Here is a 23992-nt window from a genome sequence, read left to right as displayed (position 1 = left end):
TGAACTCTGACCTACGAAATCGCATCACTTGACTGCGTGAGACCAATCGAGGATCAAAACAGGACCTCTCTGGACAGAAATTTAAAACATGGAGCAATCGCTCGCTTTTTAAAATGTCTAATCATCTTTTTTTAATTCCACCCCTTTTCGCAGCGCCACACGACAGAATTTTGCACACACAAACTCTGGTGTGACCGCAGCTTGAATATGAATTTGTAGCTAAATTGTTAATGGTGCCAAACAGCATTTCCTGTTGTTTAGATCTTTGTTTATATCCTCGCTCTCAGGAAACTGTATATATGATAGAGGGGTAATGGGGGAGTATATGTAATAGGGGTGTGTGCGGGTTGTTGCTAGATTGGATACGGTTGTGTCTGAGTTAACGAGAATTTATTATATAATTTATTAAATTTTCCATTCATTTTATTAATGTCTACCCCCAACCCTAAACCCAACCATCACAGTACTGTAAAAATATTATTATCGTTATACAGTGTCATTAAAAAAAATGCTGCTATATTAATGTGCGTATCACACTTCTGGCTGGCCGCGTGTCCGATCTAAACTTTACCATCTGTACGAGGTAAATTCACGTAACCGAAAGCGCTTGTGATCTCACTAACCCAGATGTATTTTTTTTGTAGTCCCCAAACTTTGTTCGCTGTAGGCTTTGCTAAGCTAACTCTGTAAAAGCCAATGTCTTCCTTGGCGTTGACTTTGAGCATCTTACATTAGTTGTTCACACAGCTACATTACACATCAACTAAAGTTTAAAATATGATATCGTAGTGGACCACCCCTTTAATTTAATGACATGGCGTGATTTATATACGTGATGTATGCAATAGTTTTATATTCGTTTATATTGTTTACATGGTGGATGTTGCGCGCTCTCTCTCCCCCTTTCGTTAACATGCTTCATGACAATATAAAGCCTTTGTTTTGGCCTAGTTTATAATATTTAAGATTTGGGACTCTGCTGAAGTCTGTTCTGAAGTGATGAATTTCCACATATGAACAAGGCCTGAATCTGATTTGAGTGAATCGGAATGCATATGATCTTTTTTTTTTTTTGTCTGCTTACACGTACATGGGGCATATTTCATCTGTGCCACATGGGAGAATAAAATCAGAATTGGGTCACTTGAAGCATGCAGTGTAAATGCAGCCTAATTATCGTCAGTTGGCTGGGTATATGAGGGTTGATATAAAGCTTTTGCTCTTCAAGGTCATCATGAATTTAGAATGACTCTTACCTACTTCGTTCACACTCCTTCCTGGTTTCATTGTGCTATTGTGCTAACTTTTTTATTTATTGTATTGTCGTTTAAAAGAGACTTCAATGCTGAAACTTTTCACCTCATATTAATGTCTGATAGACAACGTAGGAAATAATGTCAGGACTCACTACCACCAGCAAAATCTTTCTTTTCCAACTTTCACTTTTCAATAGGTGGTTTTGTGCGTGTATGAACATCTTATTTTTCTCTTGTGTCAATTGACTGAAATGGGATTGTATTTGTTGACCTTGTGTTGACTTTAAATCTGGACATAATCCCGATAGCTCACTCTATCTACAGGTTGTTTGACTGCTAGTGAATGCCCAGCATTTCCTAAAAACAACCTGAAATGTGCAGTAATGCAGTTTGTTCATGGTTGAGCAACACTCCTACTTCAGATCCGGTCTCTGGAGGAAAAACAGAAAAGCCAAAGTGCTTTTTAAATGCTTATTTCCTATAAATAGGGTATCTTTTAGTTATCATGCTTCATAGATATTTAGAAATGGGTTTGGATAATGAATTTAAAAGTGAAGTTCCACTCCATTACAATAATGATTTATTTAGGTTTTGTCTGTCAGAGATTACCATAAAATGGGTAAAATAGTAACGCTAGGGGAGACTTTTGGTTTTGGTGTTTTTAATATTATTTTTTGTTTTTTGGTTATTTAATTTTATTAAATTGACTAACAACTTGTAATTAACTCATTAGGAGAAGAAGCTTTACATAAATATCCCATATAATGAAAAATATATATTTTTCAAAAAACATTTTGTCTATTTTAAAATGCACAGAGAAGGCCATTGATACATTTTCTAATTTATATTTACATACGAAAATTTTCTATAAAATAAATTTTTGTATGTTCTGAAATGCATTTAAAGTATATATTTGACAGCATTTTAGGCTAATTTTCTATTTATTTTAATGGATTGTTTTTATGACATTTTAATTTATTTTGATACATGAAGGTTTGAATTATTGAGTTAACGTTAATTTTATTTAACCTCACATTTACAACATATACACAGTTGAAGTCAGAATTATTAGCCCTCCTGTTTATTTTTTCCTCAATTTCTGTTTAGTGAAAAGATTATTTTTTTTTTAAACCCATTTCTAAACATAACAGTTTTAATAACCCATTTCTAATAACGGATTTATTTTATCTTTGCCATGATGACAGCACATTAAAGCTTAAAGTGACATTTAAATGTTTAACTAGGTTAATTAGGCAAGTTATTGTATAACGATGGTTTGTTCAGTATACAAAAAAAAAGCTTAAGGGGCTAATAATATTCTAATAATAATATATTTATTCTACCTGAAATAAAACAAATAAGGCTTTTTCCATAAGAAAAAATATTATAGGGAATACTGTGAAAATTTCATTACTCTGTTAACCATCATTTGAGAAAGATTCACTGGTGGGTGAATAATTCCGACTTCAACTGTATATATGTTGGCAAAAACATTTTTCTACAATATGGGGTATATTTGTTAGATAATGTGACAATTTAAAGTTTACAAGAGCTAACAATATTAATATGCAGTTTTGATTTGATGTAATGACTTTCTTTTTATATTAAGAGAAGTGTGTGTGTGTGTGTGTGTGTGTACAGTGCATTCGGAAAGTATTCATAGCGCTTCTCTTCTTCAAATTTTTTTTTATGTTACAGCCTTATTCCAAAATGGATTAAATTAATTTATTTTCTCAAAATTCTACACGCAATACAGTTCATCTTCCAGCAGGACAATGACCCAAAGAACACCGCCAAAATATTAATAGAGTGGCTACACAACATCTCCGTAAATGTCCTTGAGTGGCCCAGCCAAAGCCCAGACCTAAATCCTATTGAACATCTCTGGAGAGATCTGAAAATGGCTCTACACAGTCAATTCCCATCCAACCTGATAGAGCTTGAGAGGTACTGAAAAGAGGAATGGGCAAAAATTCCCAAAGACAGGTGTGCCAAGCTTGTGGCATCATATTCAAAAAGACTTGAGGCTGTAATTGTTGCCAAAGGTGCATCAACAAACTGTTGAGCAAAGGCTGTGAATACTAATGTACATGTGATTTTTCCAGGTTTTTAGTTTTAATAAATTTGCAACAATTTCAAAAACTTTTTTTTACATTGTCATTATGGGGTATTGTGTGTAGAATTCAGAGGAAATAAATGAATTTAATCCAATTTGGAATAAGGCTGTAACATAAAAAAATGTGGAAAAAGTGAAGCGCTATCAATACTTTCCGGATGCACTGTATATCCAGTAAAACATGCACGTTATTAATAAAAGCGTAGTGATTCAGTAACTTTGTATAAATTTGCAACTACAGTAAACCTTTGCTTGCCTGTTATGAATCATTTGGATAAGATGAGAAGCGCCACTGATTTTCATGTTGACATGAAGTCTGATGATGATTTTGTATTTTGAAGGTATTAACATGCTCCTGTCCTGCTGTTTTTAGCATGATTGATTCCTCAGGCTTTTGAAAAAGCATCATCAACTTATTCTGATGCCATTTCAAAGGTTTTAAATAAATAACAGTATTTGCTTTTTTTGTTAAATTGCTTTATTACATATATTTTAATTGTGTATAGTCAACCACTCTGTTGATGGTGTAAATGAAGTGTTTTTTCCTCATTGCTTGCTTTATTTACTCCCATACAAAGCCATCTACTGTGCATTTGTGAGTCAAGATAACCAGATGATCCAATCTCTCCTGATGCTGTCAGTCCATAACACACCACATCAGTGTGTGAAATATGAGTCCAGATCTGCTTTGTCTACCACCAGCGGTAGTGTGCGTATGCCCTGTTGGCTTCGGCCATCTTGTGAAGTTCGTGTTTGCGTTTAATCACGTTTCCCTCATTAGCGAAGGCGGCGAGCAGCTCCTGCGAGAGTTTCTCGTACATGAGCGTGCGCCGGTGCTTGTTGTCTCTGCATTCTGTGATTATCCACTTCATGGCCATAAAGCGCCGCCGGTTGTCTGTGAGAGGAACGGGCACCTGCAGGACAGATAACATAAGAGTCCGTGTTTTATATAGTTTGATAAGCTTGAATGCATGGAAAAGGACACATTTCCTCCCTTTTCAAAGATATTTCTTTAATGATTGGTGTTTACCAAGCGGCAACCTCCCGCTCTCCCTCGGGAAGCCAATATGGAAGTAACTGAAACTGCAATTCATGAAAATTCCGCTAGTCCTGGCTCCATAATAGAGCAAATTGCAATTGAGCCCACTGTTAGAATGGCCAACTTTACAGCAGAAAAAAAGGTGTTTACAGCCTGGTACAAAGAACGATTTTGGTTCATATAGCTATTATTACCCTCCATGACAACTGTGAGGGGGGTGAATTTTTTTAGAACTCATCCATTTCCTTTATATTAGGTTATATTAAGTTTGCATAATTAAGGGCGTGGCCACTTGAGTGACAGCTAGGTCTCGCTGGTCGCCGTCACTTCACCTCAGCTGAATCCGGCAGATTAGCCACTGATCTCGGCATATTCATCATATTTTTGTTTTGTTTTATGTGGCTTTACACAGTCAGCTGTCTTAGGACTTATTTCTTACAATTATCAGATGATATGGGATGCTGTGTGCACTTAATTGTGCTCACAAACCATTCACGTGGCCTCCGTTTCCCATGTGAGTAAAGTTATATACTTGTATACCATCTCTATAAATGTATTTGTTTTATTTAAGATCATTTATCATTAATATTTTTCTTTACACCCGTAAAGCACTCCAGAATCTGACAGATTGATTAGCTGTAGGCTATAGAACAGTCATCTGAAGCGTTATCATACAGTGTTCTGCTAGAGTTTATCAATAGTCTTGCATTTACTAACACACACTATATCTGAAGTGTTTGGAAGTATTTCACGTTTTCCTCCTGTAGGAAAACGTCATAAGAACAATGCTTAGTGGCTCAATGTATTACTACAGTGTTTTTAAAAGTCTAAACACTTTATTGGTAAAGTGTACAACCAAGCACAAGTGGTCAGAACACAAACGAGTCGCAGGTAATAAAGTATCAAGCGTTTCTCCCAAAGTAAAGTCTGTCTGCTAGGTCTAAGCAAAGTGCCAGCAGGTGTCTGTAGCTCCGCCCACTCTCCGCCTCTTTGCCCTTGTTTGGTATCCCGCCGTGGGTGCGATGACGCGCGAACAAAAATGGCGACGGTTGGCCGCGCCTACTTGTAGCTTCTTTTGCAGTGTTCAGAAACCTATGGGTGACGTCACGGATACTACGTCCATATATTTTACAGTCTATGGTGTTTACTGGTGTGTAAGGGCGGGATCAACCTGTCAATCACTTGATCCACCCATAGCAAACCTTCATTCAATCACATTTGGTCTTTTTTTAATTATTATTATTATTTTATTGTGCTTTTTCTTTTGATTTCAGTGCTTCACTGCATTGTTTGTTGTATGATTGCCTAATGATTTTATCTTACATTTATCTTTGTTTCTGAGTCAAACAGGTTTGTGACCACAAGCCGGTGAGTAAATAATGATCATTTTAATATTAAATTGAGTTATGTCTTCAAATTCACCATATAATTAAGCTTTAATTTGTGATAGTATATATTATGATGTATGGTATATTATACATTGTCTTTTTTTTAATTATTTTTAATGCTAAAATATATATTTTTAATTATAGAAACATGATATTTATAAAATATTGTAAACTTGATTTTTTTGCCATGACATTACACTAATATGGCAGTAATCTATCTGTCTATCTATCTATCTATCTATCTATCTATCTATCTATCTATCTATCTCATTTAAATATATTTGCTCTGTAAAAGCAATTTAAGCATTGTTTATAATAGCTATCAGTCACATTTTTCTTAAGATATTTGTATGAGTTTTGGCTATTTAAACTCATATTAGCCAAACACTGAGATATTAGCACGTTGTTGTGCAAACTAAGTTGAATACCAGCAAAAACACTGACACAAACGTCTTTTTTTAGTTAACAGTGAAACAAAATAAACTGATAAAACCAGTTTCAAAACACTGATTTCAAGTATTCAAAATGACATTGTTGTTGTGTATATGAACAGCCAAATTGCATTATACGTTTTTCTTTTAAGCTGTGGTCACACTGGGCTTTTCCTCCTATAGACTTCCATTCATACACACAAATGCGTCAGACCGGAAATGCAGGGTCATGCGTCAAGTTTCGCATGTCGCTGTGGTGCAAAGTTCAAGCTTGGTGAACTCTGACCTGCGAAATCACATCACTTGACTGCGTGAGACCAATCGAGGATCAAAACAGGACCTCTCTGGACAGAAATTTAAAACATGGAGCAATCGCTCGCTTTTTAAAATGTCTAATCATCTTGTTTAATCCCGCCCCTTTTCACAGCGCCACACAACAGAATTTCGCACACACAAACTCTGGTGTGACCGCAGCTTTATAGTTGAAAATTGGGTCTTGTAAATGCTTTATTGATTGTAAATGTGAACAGTTTATTCACTGACCTGGTAAAACTTCCCTCCTTTCTGAATGCTGGCCAGGCCGATGATGGGCTTGGAGTTCTCCATGGCCTGATGGAAGATGGCGTACGGGTTGCACTCGATCTCATCTCTCTTAGCGGCCGGAGATTTGTGGTATTTCTCCACCTGTTTCCTCTTTATGGTCTCCAGCGTCTAAATGGGAGCCAAACAAACATCCAAGAAATTACGCTGTGGCTCATTTCAGGTATTTCAATGTGATATCTGATTAGTGTATGTAATGTAATGTAACAAACCTGTGTCATGATTCCTCTAGCAAGGATTTTGTTGCCGTCGTACATCATCATGTTGATGAACTTGCTGTTAGAGAAAGAAGACATTTGACATAATAAACAGGGTATCTGTGGGGTCTAAAAGTCTTAAAATATCTTAGACTCGGGTGTTGTAGGTCTGAAATCATTTTAAACAGGTCTTAATTTTCCTATGTCCATGTAAGACTGCCCAATCAGGCTAACATTCCATCTTAATAAGTTTTATTAACTCTGTTTATTAACTCTATTTACTAATACAGTTTAATTATCTTTCATACAATATTATTATAACATGTGTTATAGTTTTTTTTTTTGTTTTAGGGCGTTTAGCCTTGTATGTGGCTGGAAATTAATTCAGAATGGTCTTAAAAAGGTTTAAAGTCTTAAATTTGACTCGATGAAACCTGTAGAAACCCTGATAGAGTATCCAAATCTGTACTGTAAAAATTAGTTTGAAACAAAAATAGTATTTCAGTTATTTATAAGTAGAAAAACTGAATTAAAAAATAGTTTGTCTCTTGTTTATTTTAAATTGTGGGATTTCACTAGCAATTTCAAAGTGGAAATTGTTTTAGACTAGTTTGTTTTTCAGTGTACTTGCAGTGGAGTCCAAAAATACTTGATCTTTGTGACAGGATTAAAAAGAAATAAATAAATGTGTCTTTTTATGGTATGACTGACATTTTCCCCTAGTTCCACATAGACTTTAAATCAGAATTGTGAGATATACGCTGAGAAATGCTTAAAATTATTCACAATTATGAGAAGGGGATGAAAAAAGTTACAAATAAATTGACATTTAAAAAGTTTATTGTAATGTATTTTTTATTTAATGCCATGTCAGCAACCAAGGCTATTTTCATGGCAGGAACATTTCAATAATAAATATAAAATTAAAAATCAACATTTAATTTAATTTCATAAAAAATTTGTCTCCTGGAATCATTATAAGCAGGACAGTCCAGTAAAATGTGTTTTATTGTAAGGGGAGTTGTGCTGTACAAACACGGAGTAGGGCTTTCACCTGGGAGCAAAAAACCATGGGTTGTTATTGTATGTCCAATGCGACATTGGTAAAAACCACTTGATCAAATCTAGTCTTAAAATGTATTAATTCTGTGTGGGATTTCAGGTTGTATTTCATATAATTTATTATTTTCCAATACATTCCACTCCTCTTGCCACTTGTTTAAAATGTAAACATTTGATAAAAGGTCTCATCTGATGGAGGAATTTGGCATTTGTTCATCACTTGCTTCAAAGCGTCTTTAGCAGCTGCATCAGCTCGCTCATTTCCTAAAACCCCGACAAGTCGGGAACCCAGCAAAAAATGATGTGATAACTGATTTTGATGATGAACTTTAAAATATTACCAATCAAAGGGTGATCATTTTTTGAAGATTCCACAACTTGGAGGCATGACTTTGAGTCTATAAAAATGATAGATTACTTTTGTTGGACATTTTCTTTATATTCCAATGCTAAAAGTAAAGCACAGGCTTCTTTAAAAAGTTTAAAATAATCTTTCAACTTTCTTTTGATAAACAATATTATAAATAGGTACATATAAATAAATAAATAAGTAAATATAATGGAGCAAAAATAAATATAAATAATTAAATATAGAGTTTCTACAGGTTTTATGAAGACCAATGTCACACTTTTTTGAAGACCAAGAATAGAAAATGTAAATAATAATTTGAAGGAAGTTCAAAACATTTATAAGTTCTGTGAATGTAAAGTAGTAAAGATTACAAAATGAGTATTAAAACACTTTAAAAAAATAGTTGAAATAATTCATACTGAACTTTTTACCTTTTTAATTAATTGTTCAAATAATAATACAAAATGCATGGTGCTTGAATATATCTGTTTCCAAATACAAAAATTTGGAAACTACACAGCCAAAAAATAAACAAATAAATAAAATTTACTGCTGCATTTAGGATCTCAAGTAAATTAATCTAGATTTTAATATTGCTTACATATTTATATAGGAAATCCCAAAATACTCAATAAGAAGGAATTAATATATTGCAGTGTACACAACATTTAAATCCATGATTAACTTAGACGTATTGCTTTTAAAAACCTTTAAAAAGCTTTGAATTGTGTCATGTTGAACTGAGATTTTAATTCAGAATAAGGAAAAAACATTTAAATTCTAGATTCTCAATGTGACCTCATAACTTTGATCAAGGTATAGTTTAATTTATATTTGCATATTCTATATCCTTAATATCATTTCAGAAAAGTATTATTTTCAAATTCCAAATAGGGAAATAATATTACCAGCCAAAGAGTATCAAAAGTACAACATTGTTCACATCAGTTAAACATTGCTGATGTTGTCTGATTTCAAACCCAATATTTAAAAGAAACGTGGTAAACAATGTAGTTACCATGTTATTGTTCAAAAATAAACAAAAGTGAGAATATAAAACCAACTTTACCTCAAAATAAATTGGCTACTTCTGGAATTTTTGGTGTTGCTGGCTTTTCATATGTATTCACATACTTATATAGGAAATCCCAAACTGCAGAGGATAATATTAATATACTACAGAGTACACAACATTTAAATCCATCATTAACCGAGACTTTCTGCTTTTAAAGACCTTTTAAAGTTTTAAATTGTGTGATGTTTTATTCAGAATAATTAATACAATTGAATTCTAGATTGTCAATGTGACCTCCTGCTTTAGGATCTCATTGTATTTATATAGTTTTATAATAATTTCCAGCAATATGGATGTGACATTTGCAGTAAAAAGTAACATTGAATTAAATAAATTCACAGAGAAAATAAACAACGTTAACATTATATTTGAAACATCTGTTTATATTTACCAAAATTACTAACCAGAGTTATAAGATGAGAAAAATATGAATCTGTAAACTTTTCTTTAGATTTTAAATGAAGGAAATTATCATGCGTTATGAATGTGACCAAAAAAGTTAGCAAGTTTACAACATGCTTTGTAGAAATTCTGTGAATTAAACTGCACAACCCAAATGAAATAATGCTTATTAAAAGGATAAGAGCTGCTCTCTATAGAATAAACATGATTGATTTTTTTTTTTTTGACATTTTTGCATTTATGAGGAAAAAGCTTCATTATGGATGTGACCGATGTGAAATTGGCACTTGTGTGACTTTAGTAAACCAAATAGAATAGTTTGAAAACTATGACAGAGACATTTCTGAGTATTTTTATAGCATTGTAGAATACTTGCTTACACAAACAACCTAGAAAGGGTTTCGCTATTTTGGTGAAAACTTTTATGTTTTAATGGCAAGGTTAACATTTGCAAAGAATTGCTCTAATTCAGGGGTTTCCAAACTCGATCCTGGAGGGCTGGTGTCCTACATATTTTAAATCCAACCCCAATTAAACACACCTGAACCAGCTAATCAAGCTCTTTCTGGGTATACTAGAAACTTCCAGGCAGGTGTGTTGAAGCAAGTTGGAGCTAAACTATGCAGGATATCGGCCCTCCAGGACCGAGTTTGGACACTACTGCTTTATATTGACTTTAAATGTAGGTTTTACCTGATCAGAGGGTCGCTGAATGGAGAGCTGGTGTCGCCGGTCAGAGCTGCTTTTATCGGTCGCACAGTTTTAAGCTCCTGCAGCTCTTTCTGTTCAGGACTGAGCTCTGAGTCTGAGACTGGGGCATCTTTTCTGGGTTCAGGATCTAGATAGTATGGATTATACCGACTCCATCTCATGAGGTACAGGCTGAGGAAACATGCGGAATATTAGGCATGATCGTCGTTATTATGTTACAAACAACAGCGTGTATTTTGTAAAGCATGCTTGAGTTTTGGAAGAAAATAGTAAACTCAACGATGAATCAAACAAATTATGAATTACACAGTGAAGGTGAAATCTCCTCACAGATATTCCTGTCATAAGAATAAAAAAACGTATAAATGTACCTCGGTGTCCAAGGTTTCAGTAAATGCCTGACGGAGGCTGCCATCTTTACGATGTTGTAATAGGGTTGCCTTGGATCAGCTTGGGTGGCAAACTGCTATTTAATACTGGAGAAGAAGAACAAACGCAGATCTCAGATCAGCGGTAAAACGCACTTGTGAAAGGACCCCAAAGTGTAGCACGCAGGCCTAAAAACATTGCCTGAGTAAAATGGCAAGAGATATGTCCAGCTGCAGAACCACACACGTTTCAGGCACACAATCTAGCACACACGATTTAGGCAAACCATATATGGTAACTTAATTCCTTAGCATTATCGCCACCTATTGAATTTCACAAATATGATTTCCCATTTCAGTCATTATTATTATATCGTAACGATCATTTTAACATCTCTGCAGTTTCTGAACTCAAGTTATGTAAATAAAAATAATTGGTTAAAGACACTAATGACTTTATTCATGTGTCACATACACAAAGAAAACATAATAGACCGTCTAATTGTAGGATTAAGTGTAATAAACTAATTTTAGGATCTTAATATTATCATACTTGGTTAAAATAAGTTTGCTGTAAAATATAAAAAGCAAACAATAATGTGTCACATTAAAATGAATTACTATAGTTAATCATTTAAGCAATATATAACATAGCTATAAACTGATTATCTTAACTGATTATCTGATTATAAACTACTATCTTTTACTAAACTGTCACAGCTGTTATATATATATATATATATATATATATATATATATATATATATATATATATATATATATATATATATATATATATATATATATATATATACTTAGTATAATTATTTTTAAATTAATTATTAATAGTTAATTTGTTTTTATTGCTAAATTTTGGTTTAAAAACAATATTTTGCATACTATAAATTACAGCATTTAATGTGGGAAATCATTAATTAAAAAGTTATTAGAAAATTAAGCAAATACACACTATTACATCGCTTGAGTAAAATATTAACATAGTGTTATACATTAATTACATATAAAATGTATTATTGCTTATATTAACTTGCTATTATTTCCTTCATTATAAATGAATCCATTATATAAATTAAACCTGTCCAATTTAGATCTTTTAGCAAGGCCAGCAAACGAGTATCTGCGATATTGACTCTGTCAGACAATAATGAGATCATCTATGATGACTGATAGAAAACTGTTCAGTCTATTATACTTGAATGGCGATCGGAAACAACGCTCCCCATTTCGTAATATTTGTGAAATAAAGTAAACACTGTTGTTTATTGTGTACAATATTTATTAACCCTATATATCAAAATATATCGACGACGATGTCCAAGAAGACGTTAATAACGTCAACATCCGCCGAAACCATATATGGTATGCCTAGATTGAGTGTACCTATGTGGTTCTGCGGGTCTGCAGCTGGATATTATTGGGAGAGCCAAACGCAACATCTTGCGTTTTAAAAAAAAATCTTTAAACGTACATTCATTCAGTTCTCAGTGTCCAAAGACGACTAGTTGTCTGAATTGTTGTCAGTTGGTCAGTTTCCTACAAGGTTAATTTATATTTGTGGCGCCCTCTAGTCACGCTCTTTGAGCCCATGAAACCGTTTAAGTTAAATATTTTTTAAATAGGCAACCTTAACGTTAACCCGTTTAAATCAAATATGAATCCTTTAGTATCCACTAATAATTAATACAATTTACTCGACGAGACGAAGAGGTTGACTTATAGCTCCTGCTTTAAGGGTTAGTTTGTTCATAGCCGTTAATTCCCTGTAATTTATCATCTGATTTGGAGAGAGAGATAGAGAGACCCGACGTTCATAAAACAGGTAACTTTATATTTTGTGGTTTATTGCTTATTCATTTCTTTACATTATATAATAAACTGAACATGTTTGACTGTAACGTTACATTGATTTAGCATTTTTAAATCTTTTGACGCAATTTGAAAAGCCATAAATTAAAGTCAGGGAAAAATTGCTGTTTTCTTTTAATATTGTCATCTGTGATTTTTAAAATGTAAGGGGTTGTTACTCATGGCTCTGTTTTACATGACTTTATAAGCCGTTTTTATAGAGCATTTTTAACAGTTAATGTTATATCCGTGTTTTGCGGTTCTGATTTCAAACCAGTCTGAAACGCACACACTTCAAACTGAAAAAAAAACGAAAGTGAAAGTTTATTTTGATGGACCGTTATGCCTCGTCGAAAAGGACTCACGTTATCAAGATAATTTATGATATGATTTGTTAATTTAATTAGTAATTCACGATGGACCTTCTTATCTGCATTTTCATGTCAATGTTTTTGATGGTCACTGATGGTATTATTACTTTTTTGTTGTTGTTGTTTTACCATGATATGCGAAAATAGTTTAGTATTTCCTGCCGCGTTTTTTTCCACAAGCACCTTAATCAGGTTTGCTTTCTTTACAGGCTTCACTGTTCACGGTCCCTCTGCTCCTCTGTCTGCTCCTCTGGGATCTTCAGTGGTTTTGCCCTGTTATATTGATGTAGTCTCACTAATGGAGGATCTGGAGGTGGAATGGAGAAGATCAGACTCAGAGACTCTGGTTCATCTGTATCAAGATGGTGAGGGTCGACCAGAGGTCCAGCAGCAGGATTATCATGATAGAGCTCATTTCTTTACTGAGGAGATTCAACATGGAAACTTCTCCCTCCGTCTGGACAATCTGACAGCTCAAGATCAAGGAGAATACAGGTGTAAGGTTTTCATTCAGCAGGATTCTGGAGAAACTGTGGCTCAGATAAAAGATGTTGGTGAGTGAAATCAACTTAAATTCTCGTGAACATTTAAATCAAATGAGATTTGATGTAATGTATGAAACTTAATTTTCTTTCAGAGCGTTTGTTAGTATTAGGATCAAATCGTCCTGCTTCTGCATATGTTGGTGAGGACGTGACTCTGAACTGCTCTGTAGACTCTCACATCACACCTGAACACATTGAAGAGGTTTCATGGTTGAAAACAGACGATGATGGAGACATTCTGGTCCTGCTTTACCAAAACAACGAGACTTTACCAGATTCATCAAATGAGCAGTTCAGAGGCAGAGTTGAGTTCTTCACTGCTGAAATCCCCAAAGGAAATTTCTCTCTCAGATTGAAGAGTGTCAGAACTGAGGATAAAGGAGTTTACATGTGTCAAGTGTTTTCTGGAGATTTATCAGCCAATGCGACTGTAGAGCTGGAGGGACTGGGTAAGGAACAAATATGGTCAATATGCTCTAAACTTAAATGAAAACCTCCCTAAATAATGTTGACACTTATATGCCAATAATATGCCTTTTATCATTTTACATTAACACTTGGTGTTAACTATGCCTTTTGTTGCTAGTATTCATGGTTCCGGTGCTTGATTCTGATTGATTGATTGATTGATTGATTGATTGATTGATTGATTGATTGAGCCAGATTCAAAGTTGTTTTATGTAAATTACTCCACAGACAGACACCTTTGACTGTGTTGCTGACTATCAATCCAGCTATCATCACTGAGCAAACAAACTGTATTGTTTGATGAAGTTCATCATGTAGGCTCATGAACAGCATGATCATTAATGCGTGTCAATCATCACAGTGGTATCTAAGCAGCAGTCATTTCCCTGTGTCAGGTGAAATGTTTTTCTCAGTCTTTGCCTTCAGAAGTACACTCATGGGTTTAACCCATCTGTTAAGGGTCAAAAATGACCCATGCATTATTTTAACAGCAGAAAAAAAAACAACAATGTTTTTATCTTGATGTTTGGTGAGTTTCTCTAATAACCCCAACATTGGGAAAAAAAAGTCAATAATTTTTCATGATAAGGTTGTACACATTTAGGGTACAACGGTTGTCTTTTAGGTCAATTTTGATCCACCAGTTATAAAACTATTTTTACACCACAAAAACCACTGGTGCACACAGACAAAAACACATACACCTCCCAATAATAATTTGCTGCTTTAACTTTTATGAATAATGTCTTTCTAAAAACGTTTTACACATATGCAGGTGTCTTTAGCATTAGCAAAATACACCCTTTACTTTAGTCAAAAATCAGAAACACTGATGAAATACTGCACACTGATCAGGGAAACCCCAGACATTAACAGTTTGATAAAGATGAGGTTGTTTCTTCATACAAAACAGATTTGAGGATTGAAATTAAGTTTAGCTGCTTTATTTTAGAGGTTTAGTGAAGGTGGGTCATTTTTGAGTCAAAGGGGAAAATGTGTAGGCAGATTTTTAAGACTACAGGAGGGTTAAATTCATAGCTCAAGTCGAGCCTCCTTCAATGACAGCAAGGTTAGTTTCTTTACCATTATCTGTCATGACTGAATGAGCAGGCGAACTCGTCAACTTTATTTTGTTCATATATATATGGAATAACTATATTATAAAAGCAATTAGCCCCGTGAAGCTGCTGTATATTGCTAATGCTAACAATGCTCTTTAGCTGTTATAAATTCATAGTAAACCACGGCTTCCTGAGACTTATTGCTTTTAAAAGCTGTTGATTTATTGCTGACTTGATTAAGATTTGTCTTTGTAACTGTAGACTGGCAGCAATGCGAGTCATTCTTTGGATTTTAAGTAATTTGTGAATAAGAGTGTCTGAATGTTTTTATCTAGACTATACTTAAAAAACCTGAATGAATCAAAAGCAGTGCATTTTAGGAGATTGTATCATAGTGTACATGCATAATATTTTTTCATAGAAGCTGTCAGTTAGTTTGTTTTATGCTCGTGTGTCTAGGCCCCAAGAAGATTGTCAATATAATTAATCAATCATTTGTTGTATTTTAGTAAATTTATCATTTTTATTTGTTAATTTAAAGAGGAATTTAACAAACATGAAAAGGTGTTTTTTTTAACTGTATCACAGGTTAAGATGTTCAGTTCTATGTGTTTTATGTTCAGTTCTATGTGTCTAATCAGTTTTATGTGACTTTATTGTGTATCTCCATTTCTCCCATTCTGAAGCAAGATAAATTATTAGTTATTTGCTCATTGCTCACGTTGAGCTGAACACGAAGAACAAATTTAAAGGCAGTTTATCTAGATTGACCGTCAAAATGCATGCACATTTACTGTTTTAAGACTGTTTGGGGTTTTGTTCAAAACACCCATTATTGTAAAAAAAGTGAATATGCTATGTCTGTTCTGTGCAGTGTTATAACTGATGTTTCCCTCTCCAGGTTTCTCTTCTTTGCACATAGCTGTGTTGTTTTTCTGTGTTGCTGCTGGATCTGGAGCTGTTCTTCTGCTCTGCTCTCTGATCTACTGCAGTACAAACACTGGTGTGTTAATAAGTGAATAAGTCTGTATTATGTGTCAGTGCAAGTGTTTTGCTCATGTAATTGTGATTATTCTGCATTTTCTCTTTAGTCTCCAGCAGCACAATCTGGAATCTTCAGCTTTCTCTGGTCTTTTTCCCAAACATCTGTATGTTCTTAGCCTTCATCCTTTGGGGCTTTACTGAAGGTGAGTGCAGGAGTTTAGTGCTCTTGATTGTGTTCGAGTTAAAATAAATCCTGTATTAATAATGTTTAGTTGAATTTTGACTGAATCGTGTCAGTGTTTTGTTCATTTGTATTCTTCAATGGTTAAGTAATGGCTTATTGTAGTAATGTCTTCACATAATGCAGTTATTTTCAGTGTCTGTAATGAAATATTGTGTTGCAGGATCTTTGCATGAGACCATCACCTGCTCTGCTCTTTATATTCTGAGGCCTTTTATGCTGATCTGGGCTTTGTCCTGTTTGAAGTATCTTAAAGGTATGTTGGGATATAAAGTTTATTTTCCACAGAGAGAACAATATATGCTTAATGATGGAGGCATTAAAGGGGACCTATTATGCCAGTTTACAAGATGTAAAATAAGTCTCTGATGTCCCCAGAGAGTGTATGGATTTCAGCTCAAAATACCACACAGATAGTTTTTATAACTCCTTGAAACTCCCTTTTAGGCTTTGATCCTAATTGTGTAATTTTGGTGACTGTCGCTTTAAATTCAAATGAGATTGTACTCTTTTAAAAGAGGGCGGAGCTACAAATGTCTGTGTGTCAGCATAGTGTGCAGATTCAAAAACAAGACCAACATCCTATGCCAATGAGGGAGAGATTGTCACTGGGGGGCCTTTCACTCTCTGATGACACGTACAAAGGGAGAATGTCAATCAAAGTGTTTCTGCAGACTGCTTTTTTTATCAAGTGTGATTTATAAGAAGATTACAACTAATATTTTTCATCACGAAAAGCTGGCTATAATCACAGACGGCTGCCACACAACTGTGTTTAAACCCCTTATAAAAGTGAGTTTTGCATAATAGGTCCCTTTCAATTGTTAGCATGGTATTATTAATGAATGATTCTATTGCATTTAAATATGTTCAGGCATCAAATATTGAAAGTGCAGAGTACAGTAATATAACAGATACACTGACCTCCAAAAACTTGAAAACAAATCGAGTTTTGAAAACAATTAAAGCTCTTATTTTTTTACTTTTTACCAAAGAACAGCTAATCATTATATTATAATGATGTTTGGAGCGATCATATGACACTGAAGACTGGAGTAATGATGATGAAAAGTCAGCTTTGAGTCACATGAATAAACTAAATTTGAAACTACATTCAATAAGAAAACAGTTTATACAATTATAATTACAATATTAAACACTGTTTTAATATTGTAATTTCTCAATTTTAAAGTTTTTACTGTATTTATTTTAATATATGCAGCCTTGATGAGCAAAATTTGCTTCTTTTAAAACACCAAACGTTTGGAGGACAGTATGTGTAGTAGTAATGCCATGAATCTGTGCACTAATAATAGATATTATACCTTGTACAAGTACATTGCTTTAAAACAAATCCCTAATAAATCTACTCAAAGTATTTTGGAATTATTTTTAATGTGTTGATGATCTAATAGTTGATGCAAATCCTTGTTTGAATATTTATTTTGAGAGTAAGAACATGTGCTGATCTCTGTTAAGAGAAAACTGTATAATTTAGTCAGTCAAAAAAAGACAGAACTAACATGCACTGTAATAAAGACAGTGTGTAAGAGCTGATGTGTTTCACACTTTCTGTCTGCAGGAAATCTTAAATCATGGAGCAGCTTTTTCACACTAACGAGAGAATTTGCCATTTTCACACTCGTTGTTTATTCAGGTAAATCCACATTTTACACAACTGAGACCGTGTTCATCTTACTGACACAAGAGCTTTATGAAATATGACAAAATAATGACAACAATAAATTAATAAAAGACGGAGAATGGTTGTAGCTGTCTGGTACTCATTTAGTATCTCAGCATTATACTGTGTCAGCTGTTTTAGATATTTTCCAAAATTAAAATAACAGGATTACATTATTTTATAGTTTATTTATATTGGATTGTGTGTTTACTGTTGCCTGATTTTTTTTTTTTTTAATATGTTGGTGTACATGTGATGGTCTTCACGTTTTCAATATTTTGATGTTTACATTTTACACTTACTTGAGGGAACATTATTTTACAAACCCACTTCTTTCAGAGTGATCTTGCTTAAGGACATTATTGATCTTGTGTGCCTTTTAATTTCTCTATTTCTGTAGTTCTCTTCTCATATGGCTGGAGAAAAAGAGCACATGATACAGACACCTCACCTCGTGTAGTTTCTGGGGTATTCTTTGGAAGTGTTGTGCTGATGTGCCTCATATTGAGTACAGGTAAGAGTTTTTGAGTGATTTGAAATATTTATTAGCTTCATTTTTACTAACTTTCCTAACTGGTTTCATTAATTTACTTGCATTTTATTACACAATTACCAAACACGATGGCTTAATCATGGCAGTTCTCTTTCAAAAATTCGCTCGGTATCTCACTATGGGAAACGCCTCAGGCGTGACAGACTGTGGAAGCACCAATTACACCACGTCCGTCCGAGGACGGACAAATCACAGCTCGCGATTAGGAGCCCACCCTCTCCTTTATAATCCGCTGTGATTCCCCGAATCGGCATTCTAGCACTCTTCCTCGTGAAGACTTTCCTTAAGCACCCAGGCTGCGCTGCTCTGTTCACAAACGTACCGTCAAGGCTAACGCTGCCGAACGCAGCTCAGTCATCTGAATCTGTCGTGGGTTCTTTGCTCGTTACGGAGTATTTTTTGCTGCTTTTACTAGCAGCAACTGATATAGCTAACGCGTTAAGGCGAGCTAACTCTGATTTTGACTCACCATGTCTAAAGTCACGGTGGAGAAGGGGAAGGAGGCCTCTTCGCACTCCTGTCCGTCAGCGTGCGGATTTATGATCTCGGGCCGGGATTCACATCCGATGTGCATCGCATGTATGGGTGCGAAGCATGCCCAGGCCTCGTTGGCGAACACCGAAAGCTGCGTGCACTGCCAGGCAATGCCGATGAGGATTTTGGAGAGAAGGCTTCGAGCTTCTAATGACGCCAAATCCTCTCCTCCGCGGGATCTTACTTCGTGGGGGGACATCACGGAGGTAGAATCCCCCGTGTATGAGCCGCTGTTCGACCAGCAGCTACTGGCGGGCGGGGATGAGATGGAAGGGGATGAGGAGGAGGAGGATGATGAGACACTAGCCCGTCTCCTCTGAGATGAGCCGGACGATGAGGAGGAGGATGTCATCCGCCCTTCTTCCCACGCATCCAGGCCGACTAGCGCGCAAAGCGGTGAGGTGGCGTCGACCGTGGTGGATTGCGATCTCACAGAGGTTTGCAAACGTGCTTCCGCCAAGCTCGGCGTGGCGTGGCCTGTGACTCCTGGTCATCCAGGAGTTAAACGGGATGTGTATGACGGGAAAAGGCTCACTCCCCGCGCTCCCCCAGCAAAACAACTACTTCCCGCTCTCCCAGATTGCATCACGGAGATGAAGCGGTCATGGGATAAACCCTATACCAACCGCGTGCCCGTCAAGGGTTACTCGTCACTCGACGTAAGCGCGATGGGGGGACTAGGGCTCTCTAACCCTCCAGTGGTCGAGCAGACGGTGGCTCTTCACCTGCATCCAAACAGGCGGGCTGCTGTTTCATCGGCCACATCGTCCCTCCCTGGTAAAATGGAACGCTTCAATGCTTCCATGTATCAGAAGATATATAAATCTTCGGCGCTAACAGTGAGGGCTTTGAACGTCACTTCATTCCTGACGGCCTATCAAGCCGTATTATTGGAGGAGCTTGGCACGCAGCTGGATGCCGGCAATCCAAACCCGGCAGTCTGGGAAGAGATCTGCAACATTACAGACCTCAATTTGCGCGCCTCACGCGGGGCGGTGCAAAGCTCCGGCCGTACCATGGCTCTCGCCGTTGCGGGCGAGCGATCGCTGTGGCTGAATCTCTCGAGTATCGGGGACAGGGAAAAATTGGATTATCTCGACGCTCCCGTAGACTCGAGTGGGTTATTCGGTCAGTCGGTCGCGTCGATGAGGCAGAGATGCGACCTTAAAAAGAAGGACGAGGAGACTTTTGACCTCTGCTTGCCTCGTAAAAGGACATCACGTCCTCCTGTTCCTGCTACTCGGCCCACTCCTCCAACGCAGGGCAGAAAATTTGTCAGTGCGTCCAGACCACCTAAACCCCACAGCACAGAGCAGACGGCTCGCCCCCTCGCTGCTCCAAACGCTAAGCCATGGGGAAAGCAGTCATTCGCGGCAGCGGCTGCAAAGTCCAGATCCGCTAACCCCTCCGCCAAAAAGAAGAGGGACTCCTAGGACGCTATGTTTGGAGAGGAGAGACGGGCAGCACCTAGGGTTTTCTGCGATGTCTTCTCCACAGTCCGCCGCGTTTGTTTCCACACCCGCAAAAATGCAGAGGAGGTGGAATTTGAGCGGAGAAATGGTTCAGAGTTGTGTTCAGGCCAGTTCAGCTTCCCCTCAACACACAATGTTCTGTGGATTGCCGACGGCAGTTCCACAAGTTCATGTGCAGAGCATTCGGCCACCATGCGGTCTGCCGAGTTCAGGCACACGTTCGCAAGTGCGTTGTCACAAAGCACTTCATTCCCTGTGTTCATGGCAAATAAAAACAGAGAAAAGCGAAAGCTCAAAGCCGAGAGACGGGCCAGTCTCTGAGCCAAACAGATCCTGGCCAAATTTCTCTCTGGCCACAAGAGGGCGCCAGCACTCCATCAGTGGGGCCGGTTCGGCAGCAGCCTCTGTCTCTTCATCCGGAGGCCTGGATAGAGTGTTCTCCGCACCCGTGGGTCCTCGCAACCGTAACCAGGGGTTACAGGCTTCAGTTTGCTGGAAAACCCCCTCCTTTCAACGGGGTTATAGCATCTGTGGCAAACGAGGATTCGGCTCAGGTGCTGGAGGCAGAGATATCCTCCCTCATGGGGAAGGGAGCTATAAGACGAGTTCCAGTGGAGGAAACTCAGACGGGTTTTTACTCACGTTACTTTCTAATCCCAAAGAAAGATGGGAGTCTGCGCCCAATACTGGACCTGCGTGCTTTAAACAAGCACTTAAGGAAGTACAAATTCAAGATGCTCACAGTAGGAGCTCTCACTCGTTCGATCCGCCGGGGCGATTGGTTCGCCTCGATCGATCTCAAGGATGCTTACTTTCATATAAGCATCTATCCAGCACACAGGAAATATCTCAGGTTTTCCTTTCAGAACGAAGTGTTCGAATTTGTTACTCTTCCATTCGGGCTCAGTCTAGCTCCGCGGGTGTTCAGCAAATGCATGGAAGCAGCGCTGTCTCCGCTGAGACACAAGGGTCTGCGCATATCCGCTTATCTGGACGATTATCTGATATGCGCCCGCACACGCGAGCGGGATGCAGAGACTCTTTCGACTCATCTCACAAGGCTGGGATTCAGAATCAACAACGCCAAAAGCCAGCTGATTCCGTCCCAGGAGATAGAGTATCTGGGCCTGCGCCTAGACTCGGTAACTTACCGCGCCATGCTTTCGGAGAGAAGGATTACGGCGTTCAGTCTATGCCTGACCCATTTTCACAAAGGAACCTGGTCTCGTTCAGAACACACCGGCTGCGCGAGCTTCACATTAACATGCTGGAGCTGATGGCAGTTTTTCTGGCGTTTAAAACATTTTCTTCCATTCTTGAAGGGTTTTCATGTTTTAGTCAAGACGGACAACACAACGGTGGTGGCGTACATCAACCGCCAAGGGGGAACGCGATCGTTGCAGCTGCACAATCTAGCGCGCAAGCTGATTGTCTGGAGCGCCGCTCACTTGAGCTCACTGCGCGCGACGCACGTCCCGGGAGTCAGAAATGTGGGGGCGGATCTTCTGTCGAGGGGCAACCCGACGTACGGAGAATGGGTTCTCCACCCGCAGGTGGTGAATCAAATTTGGGAGATGTACGGCAAGGCTGCCGTAGATCTCTTCGCCTCGCGGGCAAACGCAAAATGTCCGCTGTATTTCTCTCTCGAGGACGAGGATGCGCCGTTGGGTGTGGATGCGCTGGCGCACCCGTGGCCAAACGTGCTGCTGTATGCATTCCCACCGTTAAGTCTAATTTCTCCCACCCTGGACAGAGTAAGAGAAAGCGGGTTGACTCTCCTTCTAATAGCCCCCCGTTGGCCGGGCAGGCTGTGGTTGGCAGAGATCGCCGAACTTCTGCAAGGAGAGCCCTGGCCGCTCCCGCTGCGACGGGACCTGCTGTCACAATTATTTCACCCTCACAGATATTTCACCCTCACCCAGAACAAATCAACCTTTGGGTCTGGCCCGTGAAGGGTTAAATCTAAATGCTCTCGGGCTTCCACGGGAGGTCATAAGCACTATCCAGAGCGCTAGGGCTCCTTCAACGCGCTAACTGTACGACCTGAAATGGCGTGTGTTTGAGGACTGGTGCACTAGTGAAGGGCTTATACCCTTCCAGTGCTCGGTGAGGGATATTCTCTGCTTTTTGCAAAGCTTACTGGATAATGGGAGAGCGTTCTCTACCATTAAAGTTTACCTGGCCGCTATTTCCGCTTGCCATGTAGGGTTCGAAGGGGTTTCAGTGGGACGGCACCCCCTTATATGCCGTTTTAAGAAAGGAGTGAAGCGCGTGAGACCAGCGGTGAAACGGCTGGTCCCGTCATGGGATCTGTCTCTCGTTCTGGACGCTTTAACTCGAGCCCCATTCGAACCTCTGGAGGATATTCCTATTAAGCTCATATCACTGAAGACGGCCTTACTACTCGCTCTAGTATCAGCTAAGCGAGTGAGCGAGCTGCATGCTTTGTCGGTGCATCAAGCGTGTATGGATTTTAGCCGGGATGATGACAGGGTTACACTGCTACCAAACCCGGCATTCGTTCCCAAGGTCAGTGATTCTGCTTATAACTGTTCTGCTATTGAGTTGCATGCCTTTCATCCCCCTCCGCATTTTTCAGCGGAGGAGAGTAAGTTACACACTTTGTGTCTCGTACGGGCGTTACGCCTCTACGTGAACAGGACGCGATCGTTTAGGAGAAGCGATCAGTTATTTGTGTCATGGGCCACTCGCCGTAAGGGTGAGGCTGTTTCATCTCAACGGCTCTCGCACTGGATAGTGGAGGCGATCGAACTGGCCTATACATCTAGAGGTCTTCGTTCCCCAGAGGGTTTAAGAGCTCATTCTTCAAGAGGTATCGCTACCTCATGGGCTTTGTTCAGAGGGATTTCGGTAAGAGATATTTGTAAAGCGGCAAGTTGGTCTTCCCCGCATACATTTATCAGGTTTTACCGCCTTGACGTCACCGCGCCTTCATTGGCTCATGCGGTTCTTAATGTGTGTCCCTTATAAGCTTGAAAGGTTGTCTTTCTACCGATTCTGTCCGGGGCTTCGGAAAGCATGCGTTACGGGAGTGGTATATATCATTCCCATAGTGAGATACCGAGCGAATGTTTGAAAGAGAACGCTAGGTTACTTGCGTAACCCCGGTTCTCTGAGAACAGAGTGAGGTATCTCACCAGACTTTCCTTCACGCATTACACTCGGGAAGAGCGTGCTTCGAATGCCGATTCGGGG

General features: G+C 38.1%; 2 protein-coding genes and 1 pseudogene across 2 annotated transcripts; 2 read left to right on the top strand and 1 right to left on the bottom strand.

Moving 5' to 3' along the window:
- Positions 1-3795: 3795 nt before the first annotated feature.
- LOC130220476 (28S ribosomal protein S7, mitochondrial-like) lies at positions 3796-10796 on the bottom strand. Its single transcript, XM_056452753.1, has 4 exons — positions 10612-10796; positions 7043-7106; positions 6774-6941; positions 3796-4286 (listed from the first exon to the last, which is right to left on the bottom strand). Exons 1-4 carry the CDS (start codon positions 10788-10790, stop codon positions 4065-4067), a joined length of 633 nt encoding a protein of 210 aa, XP_056308728.1. The 5' UTR covers positions 10791-10796; the 3' UTR covers positions 3796-4064.
- A 1532-nt stretch (positions 10797-12328) lies between these two features.
- On the top strand, positions 12329-16331 carry LOC130220475 (butyrophilin-like protein 2). The gene is made up of 4 exons (XM_056452752.1): positions 12329-12377; positions 13444-13788; positions 13872-14228; positions 16210-16331. The coding sequence occupies exons 1-4, from the start codon at positions 12329-12331 to the stop codon at positions 16329-16331; spliced, it is 873 nt and encodes a 290-aa protein (XP_056308727.1).
- A 4412-nt stretch (positions 16332-20743) lies between these two features.
- Positions 20744-22788, top strand: LOC130220474 (uncharacterized; annotated as a pseudogene).
- The last annotated feature ends 1204 nt before the right edge of the window (positions 22789-23992 follow it).

Source organism: Danio aesculapii, unplaced genomic scaffold (genome assembly GCF_903798145.1).
Source record: "Danio aesculapii unplaced genomic scaffold, fDanAes4.1, whole genome shotgun sequence".
NCBI classification, from domain to species: Eukaryota; Metazoa; Chordata; class Actinopteri; order Cypriniformes; family Danionidae; genus Danio; species Danio aesculapii.
The sequence above is the reverse complement of the archived record's forward strand: the minus strand, read 5'-3'. Positions and strand labels throughout refer to the sequence as shown.